General features: G+C 67.4%; 4 protein-coding genes across 4 annotated transcripts in view; 2 read left to right on the top strand and 2 right to left on the bottom strand.

Annotated features, from left to right (window-relative positions):
* Positions 1–1,522, bottom strand: part of PFL1_01903 (uncharacterized protein) — a gene marked incomplete at both ends in the record, with an annotated part of 3,222 nt that extends 1,700 nt beyond the window's left edge. Inside the window, one exon of the mRNA XM_007879414.1 lies at positions 15–1,522. Within this exon, the coding sequence (XP_007877605.1) occupies positions 15–1,522 (1,508 nt within the window). The remainder of the gene's footprint in view (positions 1–14) is intronic.
* Positions 1,523–3,080: 1,558 nt separating this feature from the next.
* On the top strand, positions 3,081–4,470 carry PFL1_01902 (uncharacterized protein; the record flags this gene model as incomplete). The annotated part of the gene is made up of 3 exons (XM_007879413.1): positions 3,081–3,755; positions 3,866–3,952; positions 4,066–4,470. The coding sequence occupies 3 exons, from the start codon at positions 3,081–3,083 to the stop codon at positions 4,468–4,470; spliced, it is 1,167 nt and encodes a 388-aa protein (XP_007877604.1).
* Positions 4,471–4,699: 229 nt separating this feature from the next.
* Positions 4,700–5,905, bottom strand: PFL1_01901 (uncharacterized protein; the record flags this gene model as incomplete). Its single annotated transcript, XM_007879412.1, has 1 exon — positions 4,700–5,905. The coding sequence occupies one exon, from the start codon at positions 5,903–5,905 to the stop codon at positions 4,700–4,702; it is 1,206 nt and encodes a 401-aa protein (XP_007877603.1).
* A 1,557-nt stretch (positions 5,906–7,462) lies between these two features.
* The window catches only part of PFL1_06944 (uncharacterized protein), a gene marked incomplete at both ends in the record, with an annotated part of 4,282 nt that continues 1,680 nt past the window's right edge, over positions 7,463–10,064 (top strand). The window contains one exon of the mRNA XM_007879665.1: positions 7,463–10,053. Within this exon, the coding sequence (XP_007877856.1) occupies positions 7,463–10,053 (2,591 nt within the window). The remainder of the gene's footprint in view (positions 10,054–10,064) is intronic.

The raw sequence follows: 10,064 nt of genomic DNA, 5'->3' as shown, positions 1-10,064 counted from the left end.
GGGTCGAGGCGCACCGGTTGACGCCGTTCCAGGCGACGTCGGTCGTGTGGATGTGGTCGCCGTTGCCCGAGCTCCAGCCCGTGGCGAGGATGGCCGAGCACATCTCGGAATAGTACGGGTGCTGGCCCTCGCGGTCGACGGCGGCGATCGTCATCGAGTAGATGCTGTTGGTGTACCCGTCAAAGTTGCACTGATCGTCCGAGGCGCCGCCGTTGCCGCCGGCAAAGACAAAGATGCTGCCCTTGCCGTCGCGGCCGTTCTGGACGCCGTTGAGCATCGCCTTGGCGATCAGGCCCTTGGGCGCGTCCATGCTGCGGCCGTCGTCGGGCGGGCCCCAGCTACAGCTGTAGACGTGGTTGTCCTGGTAGGCGTAGTTGAGCGCCGCCGCCTCGTCGACGTCGGAAATGGGGCCCGACAGGATCCGGACGCCCGACACCTTGGCGTGGTAGGCGACGCCGACGCCGCACACGTCGTTCTTGAGCGCCGCAATCTCGCCGGCGCACCGCGTGCCGTGCTGGTCGTCGGACTCGCGCGGCTCCGGCAGCTCGGTGTGCGCGTTGAAGTCGTACGAGCCGGCGGCGAAGAAGTTGTCGGCCAGGTCGTGGCTGTGCATGTCGAGGCCGTCATCGATCAGGCAGACGTTGACGCCGCGGCCGTGGATGTCCTGCTTCCACACGTCGGTCAGGTTGAGGTCGAAGCCCTCGCGCCGGTCGTTGGCCAGGTGCCACTGGTCGACAAAGATGGGGTCGCTGATGCCGTACTCGCCGATCATGGCGGCCGTCTTGGCCGCCGGCATCATCGGCGGCTTCCGCTCCGCCTCGACGACCTCCGAAGCCCACGCATCCGCACCGGGCAACGCAGCCCGGATCTCTGGGTACAGGTCGGGCATCTGCTCGGGCACGTAGATCCGGTCGCGCTTGTGCCGCATGCGCAGCTCCTGCCGCTCGACGCCGCGGATCGAGACCGAGGCGCGCTCGTGCCGCTTGGCCAGCTGCAGGCTGCCGTTGGACGCTGACCCGGGCCCTGCCACGCTCCTCGCGCGCCGGATCTCGCCCCACCGCCTCAGCACCGGGTCGTCCTCGAGCGGGTAGTCTTGCCGCCTGGCGAGGCCGACATCGGCGCCAGCATGCTCGCGCTTCTCGAGGGCGGAGGCGTCGCCGATGGCATCTCCTTCGAGCCGCTTGGCGAATCGCATCAGGTAGTGGTGCTTGAGCTCGCCGGCCTGCTCAACGTACTCGGCGTCGAGCGCGGCGGCCACGTCCCTCGGATCGACCGAGCCACCCTCGTGCGGCTGGAGCTCGACGACGTAGTAGTGGTGGGAGTCGTAGTCGCGCTTGGCGGGCAGGGGCACTGAGCGCCGCTGGTTGTGCCATGGCGGTGGCGAGCGCAGGTAGAGGCTCTGCACGTACGCCTTGCGGGCGAGCGGATCCGAGTGACCGCTGACGGCGTGCGTAGGCTGTGCGGCCTGGTGGAGCGCCAGCAGCCCGCTGAGAATCAGCGAGATGGAGGGTGCAAGCTTCATGGCGGGCGAGTGTGGGGGACGGCGGCTGGCTTATGCCGTGTAGCGCCTTATAATGAGGTCAGAGAAAGGGAGAGGCGATGCACCGCTGGCCGAGACCGACGTTCGATGTCGGACGGGCGCGAGAAGCAGGCCTATGGATAGTTGAAGAGAGTATTAGCGGCGGCGAGGAGGGGATGGACGGCGGGACGAGCAGGCGAGCGGGAGAGCAGACGAGCAGGATATAGCGTATAAGGAGTGGGCGGTGGCAGATCAGGTTCGCTCCTCGACCGCTTGGAGCAGAGAGAGGGGGGGCTGACGATGGACGGGTAAAGAGCGAATGCAGCCTGCTTCGAGGCAGAGGATAGCAATGGACTGGCACTCTGGCGACGTCGACGAGGCTGAGGTGGCGAGTGCCGCTTCTAGTTTAACGGTGGCGGAGGGAGCGCTGGTGGTGCCGGTCGTCGTGCAGCGCTGCACGGCGATGGGATGGCGATTAATGACGAGGGTGGGCGGTCGATGACGGTGGGTCGGTGTTGGTGCCGTGGCGGCGAGTTGCTGATGGCGAGTGGTGGTCAGAGGGAGAGTGAGGCGAGAGACGAAGAAGGGCGCACAGGTAGAGAGGACCCAACTAAGGTGGTGTGTGCCAGGGTGCTGCTGCTGCTGTCGGCCATGCGTCGTTGCACACACACTCTGAGGCGCCCCAACGGCAGGCAGGCGGTGAAACAGGCTGCGCCACGGAGGCCCCGCGCCCACAGCCACCTGGCAGGCAGGTAGGCCTGGCCCGAGCTTGGTGGGCCTTCCAGGCTGGCTGGCTGGCTGGCTGGCTGTCGCTCGTCTTTTTTCTCTCTCGCTCTCTCTATCCCAACGACCGGGAGGCCCCCGCCCATTCGCCCACCCGCCCACCATGCCTGACTGGCTGCTCTTCCTCGACTGCCCAAAGTGGGGCACGGACAGCCAGAAGCACAAGCAAGCAAGGGCTGGACTGGACTGGGCTGCCTTTCGGGTTGGCTTGGCTTGGCTAGGCTGGCTGTCAGGAGCGTCGCGAAGACGTACGTGCGAAGAGGCAGGCAAGGCAAGGCAAGGCAAGGCAAGGCCAGGCAAGGCCAGGCAGGCAGCGCGCCGGGCGGCTTGCACTGGCCCCGCTTTGCTTGCAGCTGGCTCGCTGCTTGCTTGCCGCCCGGCTTCTGATGCAAGGAGGCCAGGCCTGACCTCTGGCCAAGAGGCAGGCAGCAGGGAGCGCGCTCTTGCACGTCGATCCTCGCACGCCTCTTGCTGGCTGCCTCCTTGCTACGGATCCCCCGCTGCTTGCCTGCTTGCCTGCTTGCTTGTCTGTCGGCGCCGGCCCGTCTCCGAAGCTCAGGCGGAGCCGGGATTGAAGCAGCAGCTCTCGGGCCAGCCGGACCCTGGCACCTGGCCCACCTGTCGTCCGTGTCGGCTCGGCTCCTCCACAAGGACCATAGGGCGTCGACCCGGACCACCGGCTCAAGCGGCCTCCGAAGTCTCACTCTACTCTCTCGTTTCCCTTGGCCAGCCACCTCACCACCACCATCATCGCCGTCGCCCATCTTCGTCGCCTCGAATGTCCCTGCCAGCCCTCTCCCGGCCCCTGTCCGTCGCAAGCGCCGTTCGCTCGGTACGTGTCGCCCGTGGCTGGGCGTCGCTGGCCAGCCTGGCTACGCCCTCGCTGCGCCCATTTTCCCATTCGCCGCTACGCCTCGACGCCCGCCCCAAATCCCCTTCGCCGCCCTCTGCATTCTCGTCGAGGGGCTACGCCGTCGGCAACACCGTCTCGGACCCTGCCGTCAAGCCGCCTCCCGGCCCGACGGGCAACACTGTCGAGCTCGACTATGAGGCCTACCACCCAAAGTCCTCTGACGCCGCCGCCGCCGCCGCCCCACGCGTCAAGCCGCTGGGGCCCATTGTCGTCTGCCACGGCCTCTTTGGCTCCAAGCAGAACTGGCGCTCCCTCGGCCGCGCAATGGCATCCCGCTTCGGCGTCGACGTCTACGCCCTCGACCTGCGCAATCACGGCACCTCGCCCCACATCGACGGCCTCGACTACCGCGACATGGCCGCCGACGTCGGCAGGTTCCTCGCCGAAAAGGGCCTCGACAACGTCGTCCTCATCGGCCACAGCATGGGCGGCAAGGTCGTCATGAGCGCCGTGCTCGATGCCGAGATCGGGAAACGCGTCAGCAAGCTCATCAGCGTCGACATGAGCCCCCGGCGCGGGCCGCTCAGCAAGGAGTTTGAGGTGAGCACTTGCGTCGTTGCAGAACGCCGCCAGCGAGTCAGGGTCAACGGCAAACCAGGCTGACCCCATCATCACCCACTCGGCGCCCACGCTTGCCGCTCGCCACGCAGCAATACATGGAGGGCATGGTTGAGATCGAAGAGGCAAAGTGCGAGACGAGGAGCGCGGCCGACGAGCTCCTCCAGAAGATCGAGCCCGTGAGCAGCCGATCCGGCCCTAGCATTGTTCTTACCCTTCCCGGCGTCGACGCTGACGCTGACGCCTCTCAACCTCCCGCATCCGTGCCCTCCCCCCACCACCGACGGCGCAGGACCTCGGCGTGCGGCAGTTCCTGCTGACGAACCTCACGCGCAACCCGCCCGACTCTGCCAGCTGGTCCTGGCGCATCCCGGTGCGGACGATGCAGAAGCACATCTCATCGATCGGCGACTTCCCTTACGACGCCCCCGGCTCGACCGATGAGGGCGGCAGCGGCGACGCGCGCGCGTGGGACGGCGACGTCCTCTTTGTCAAGGGTGCAAAGTCAAAGTACATCAACCGCCGCAACGTGCCCACCAACCGCGCCCACTTCCCCAACTCCAAGATGGTCGTGATGGACACGGGCCACTGGTGCCAGGCCGAGAAGCCCAACGAGTTTGTCCAGGTCGTCGAGGACTTTATCAAGGGCCAGACGGTTGACGTGACCGACGAGGCGCTCAAGCCCAGGAGCGCATAGGCGGCGGCGGCCGTGGCGGCGTCAGGGCACTCGCAAATGCGATAGGATAAAAGGGTAGACGGAACGGCGGACCTGCGCCGATCGACATCGATATTCAAAGGGAGGCAAAGAGCGGACGGAAGGAGCACCGATGCTAGCTAAGCGGGCTACACGTTATTGTTCTGCAGCAAGAATACAGCTGCGGCCACGGCACGGAGACGCTTTCGAGGACGGCGGCGACGCTCGCACCTCAGACGCCGGGCGCGGGCGCGGTCGAGTTGGCCGTGCAGTCGTAGACGATGTCGACGCCGACGCCGCGGGTCGAGCTGTAGATGCGGTTGCTGATGAAGTCGTCGGGGTCCCTGCTTCCGTCGAGGCACTCGAAGTTGTCGCAGTCGATGCTGGCGGCGTCGCTCTGGTCGTTGTTGTCGTCGAAGCGCGCCTTGACGGGGTAGACAAACTTGCGGGGCTGGGTGGCGTCGTAGTTGATGTAGGAGCGCACCGTTTCGGAGGGCTCGGGCATAAAGATGAGGGCGACGGCCTGGCAGTTGACGCCGTTCTTGCCGCATCCTTCGCCTATGAGGTAGACGGAGCCCGTAAAGTCGGCGGGCACCACGACGGATCCCGGGGGTTTGGGCAGGAAGGAGCCCTTGCTGCCCGAGGTGCCGGTGATCTTGGGCTTGACGTTGGCGGGGCAGCCCTTGAGGGTGAAGCGCACCTCGTGGCGGCCGTCGCTCTCGGGGCCGTCGCCCTTGCCCGCGGCGTTGTAGGCGTCGGCGCGCGGGAAGAGCGAGGCGGCATCGACGGCCTGCGCCGTGGCGTGGACGCTCGAGAAGGCCATGGTCGTCATGGCGAAGAGGACAGCAAGGGAGCGGGTCAACTGCATCTTGGCTTGCGGGTGGACGGGGAGGCGAAGAGGTGCGAGGGGAGTTGAGCGCGATAGGGGAGGTAGGGCAGGTCGATCAAGAAAGAGGGAGCGACGAGATGGCAGTAGTAATGCGGCTGGTACAGTAACGAGAGTGCGAGGGTCCGATACGGAGGGGAGGCTGGGGAGCGAGCAAGGAAGTCTGGCTGGGTTCGAGGGGTGCGATGATGATGGTGGTGGTGGCGATGTTGGTCGTCGACCGGGTCGATCCTGGACGAGTTGAGCTTCAGCAGCACGTACAGGCACTTGCGTCCAGGCAGGCCTGGGGCGTAGATCCTTGACTCGACAGGCGCTCGAGGAGCCTCGCCTTGCCCCGCCTTGCCTGTCCTGGCCTGGCCTAGGTCTTGCAAGCTTGCGGTCGCCTGGAGCGAGCCGTGGCAGGCAGGCGGCGATGGCGAGGCGGCGAAGGCGGCAGCTGCGGCGGCGGCGGCGGCAACTTTGAGCCGGCGGCGAGGGGCCATGCATCCCAGCCTCTTGCTCGTGCTGCCTGGCCTCTCGTTGTCTTTCTGCCCGGCCTGGCCAGCCGTGCATCTAAGAGCAGCGCTAAGGCAGCGGTACCGGTACGGTAGCGCCAGCAGGGCGTGCAAGCAGGACGCTCGGGCGCAGGGATGAGCTAGGTCAGGAGCGAGGCTGGTTGGTACGGAAATAGACTAAGAGTACTCGACTCGACTCGATCCGCCCGCGACGCAGAGAGATGGACACGCACGTACATACGTACATCCTGCCATAGAGTCCAACGACGGGTGATATGGCATGCGAGCGACACCACGCCTTTGAAGTGGATGATCGCTCTCGACCATGACCATTACCGTCGTCGAGCGGCGCCTGCCGTCGAACGCGACGATGCGCAGCTCCGCAACGGCGCAGCGGCGGTAAGCTGCGGAAACCTCACCTCGCCCCGCCTCGCCCCCCGCCCCAACCGGCCTGCCTCTCTTTTCGCTGTGCAGGCGATGGAATCTCGCTTTGGCGCTCTCGCTCGTCGCGGCGCCCGCTGGTCGCAGGGACCCCGAGACGTCGACGTGCGTGCGTGCTGGTGCTGGCGTGCGTCAGGTCGAACCGGTGAAAGAGGGCAGCAGGCAGGCGGGAGAGGACGCTGCTACCGGTACCCTCTAGCTTGGCTGTGCCGATGCCAGGGTGCAGCAAGCAGGCCAGCTGGCAGGCAAGTCGAGCTGCGCGGGGTCGGTCCAGGCGAGCGGGGGGCCGGCTGTCCACCAAGTCACCGAGGCCGGGCTGTCTGCAAAAGTCGCCGAACTCGACGTCGTCCTCGGTTCCGAGGCCGGGATTGCCAGGCCCCCACCCTTCACGACGCGCACGCCAAGCTCTACGCGAACGCCAGCGGCATCTCGATCATCGAAATTCAGAAATCGGGGCCGGCCTACAGGGCAGCAGGTCAGGTCAGGCTTGCCTGGCCAGACGAGCGCCAGGCAAGGGGCCGGGTCAGGCTGAGCGCGCCGCTGCTTGCTTGTTGTGGCAGCCTGGCCTGGCCTTCTCCACCTCGACCAACCATCCCTCCCTCTCCCGTCCCTTCCTCTCCCCCTCTCGGCCACAACATCGTATCCTGTGACTCTCGCCGGCCATCTACCCCTACGCTTCCCGTCTTGCCATCGTACACGCATCTCAACATCAGCCTCGCATCAGCATTCTTCTTGCACTCGTCGCCGCCGCTGCCGCCTCGCATTCATTCGGGTCAGCCGGGTGGCTCTTCAGGGTCTCAGCAGCCGCTTGTCAGCCTCGCCGTGTGCGCCGCCATCGCCGTCGTCCTGGTCTACCAGCGACACACTCGCATATATCCCGCCCGCACCTCCTCTTTCCTCTCCGCTCTCCACGGCGTTCCCGGTGAACCGCCACTGGCCTGGCCGAGCTCGCCGCCCTTCGCCCTGCATGATCCGCACATAGTATAGTCAGACTACCACTCGACAGCGAGCACCTTTTCCGGTCCACTGATCGCTCGTCTCTGCCTGAAGGCGGCCTCGTCCCATCGTGCCTCGCCACCCTGAGGCAGCTTGAGCAGCCTCACCACCGGTCACTTCAGCCCCACATCCCCGCGTCGCACCGACCCCTTGCCTGCACGGCCCGCCGCAGGCCGACATGATAGCCCGTCGAAACCGCCCAATCCTCTCACCTGTCCAGCAGCACCAGTCCCCGCCGCAGCACGACTCACCCCTGCACACGAACTCGGCCCAGTTCCACGGCGCCTGCTTTTCCTTCAAGCTGGGCGAGCCCGGGCCCTCGTTGCTTCCCAGTGCGCCCCGCAACTATCCGAGGGTCTCGTGCTTCGTCGAGATCCCCCTGGGCAGGATGGCCCTCTCCAGCCCCGGCGCCGGCGTCAAGCGCAAACGCGCCAACGTCACCGGATCCAAATCCAAGGCGAAGGCCAACGACCGCAGCGGCACTGGCCCGCTGCGCAACCAGCGTGCCGCGCACACCGAGCGGGGCGGGCACACCGACGCCAGCAGCAGCCTTTCGCTGGGCCGTCGCAGGGGCTTTCTGCCTGCCACGCCGCGGAAGCCGGCTTCGACTGCAAGCAACACCTCTGACTGGTCCTCCCTCGCCTCGACGTCGCCTGCAGCCTCGCGGCATGCGACGCTGCCCGAGGTCCACGATGACCTCGTCGACAGCTGGCTCCAGAGCGAAAGGGGATCTGGTCGCAGCTCGAGCCGCGTCTCCCTCCGGCAGGGCATGCGCGGCATGACGCTCGAGGATCCGCCTTCGCCCACGGGCACGGCCAGCGGCAGCGGCGGCGACGTCGACGTCGACGGAAAAGCGACTGGTGCGCAAAAGCCCGTCCGCCGCGGCTCTCGAACCCGCAGCCAACGCTCCGTCGACTACGGCACCGGCGCGCCCCTGTTCGCCGAAGACGGCGCCGCTGCTGGCGAATCCGGCGAGGCCGAGGACCAGCGCCTGCTGACCACCGCTCCCAACTGGCAGCTGTCACGCCTGCGCAAGGACGACCTCGTCCGCCTCAACCGCCTGGCGGGCACGTGGGATGACGACGAAGAGGTCGACCCCGAGCTCTACACAAAGCAGGAGCTCGTCAACGGTGTCATCATGTGCCGCTCCCGCCTCGACAAGGGCAAGGGCGCCGTCGCCGACGCCGGGGCGCGGGGCCACCGCCGCGCCGCCTCTGCCTCGTCATCGTCGTCGTCGCTACGGGCTCGGGGCAGCGCCGTCATTGACCTGACCAACGAGCTTCCGAGTCCGCCCAGGCTGCGCACACGGTCGCGCTCGAGGACTCGCCGCACAGGGGTCGCGGATCCTGAAGCGACGACGAAAGAACAGTCGCGCCGCCCCAGCGGTGACAGCTCCGACGAGTCCCACGAAGGTGGAGGCGAAGAGACCGAGGCCGAGCCCACCCGTGCCGCCGGCCGCAAGAAGGCGGCCCGAAGACCCCAGCCAGGCACGCTGCGCCGGATGGACTCGTCTTTCTTCGAGCCGTCCGAGCTCATGCAGCACGCCCCGAACGGCGACCCGACCAAGGCGCGCTGGCAGCAGTCGGACCCCATCGGCCGCGCGGATCGCACCCTGCGCGCCAGGACCGCCCTCGGCACCAACCGCGCCGACCGTCGCGGCCGGGACAGGTCCATTTTTGGCAGCTCCGATGCCGGGGCCAACGCCTCTTCATCTTCGCTCGCCTTTACCAGCTCCGGCATCTCGCCGCTGGGCTCGCACATGGTGCGCCGGCGCGGATCAAGGCGCAGCCTCTTTGTAGCCTCGTCGCCTGTCCGCGCGAGCTCCCGCGGCCAGGGCGGTGTCGCACCTCGGCGGCGCCCGATGACGCGGGCCACGGCGGCCGCGTTGCAAGAGATGTTCGGCGACGGTGCCATAAGCAGCAGCAGGACGCCCCGTCCCGCTCGAAAGGCCGGACGCGGCGTGTCGTTCCGCACGGGCGACGAGCGGATCGGTGATCCTGACGACATGGACGAGGACTGGTCCGAGGAGGAAGCGAGCCGCAGCGACGGCTCCGGCAAAAGGCGAACCGTAGCGACCCGGCGTCAGACGAGAGCGCGCGCCAGGCAAGTCGGCCATCACGAGCTTTCGGCCGATGACGCCGACTGTGAGCTCGTCAGCCAGCTCAGCGTGGCTGAAGAGGAGTCGGAGGACGAGACCGGGGAGCAGCGGAACGGGTCGCGGCCTCGAGCGCCCGGCCGCAGAGGTTCCAGGCCCGCAACCGACGGGGCCGAGATCGACCAGAACGACGCGACGCCTGTCAGGGCCGACCGCGCGCCTCGGGCCGCGCGAAGGGGATCGCAGAGCGGACACCGTCGAGGTGCAGCAAAGACCGTCTCGCCCGGTCAGACCATGGGCGAGATCGACGGCCAGGACGAGGACGACGACGACGATAATGACGACGATGATGACGACGACGACGACAACAGCGAGGCGTCCTCGACCGAGGCGGACGACAGCCCCGTCAAGTTCCGCAAGCTACGCAACGGCAAGCTGCGCATGCCGGTGTCGAGGCGCGACGCGATGGCAGTCGACCAGGATCAGGAGGCGAACGCGGAGCGGGAGCCTCGGGAGGAGACTGGCGACTGCGAGATGGGCGCGGCCGACGCAGAGCACGCGGACGACGCTGGCGACGATCCCGTGGCGCGCTCCTCGCCCGCCATCGAGGATGCCATGTTTGAGCCCACGTCGGGCTCCCTGGCGCGCCTGCGTCGCGCGCAGCTGGTCGACCTGTGCGAGGCGA

This window comes from Pseudozyma flocculosa (assembly GCF_000417875.1).
Source record: "Pseudozyma flocculosa PF-1 unplaced genomic scaffold scaffold00005, whole genome shotgun sequence".
NCBI lineage: Eukaryota > Fungi > Basidiomycota > Ustilaginomycetes > Ustilaginales > Ustilaginaceae > Pseudozyma > Pseudozyma flocculosa.
The sequence above is the reverse complement of the archived record's forward strand: the minus strand, read 5'-3'. Positions and strand labels throughout refer to the sequence as shown.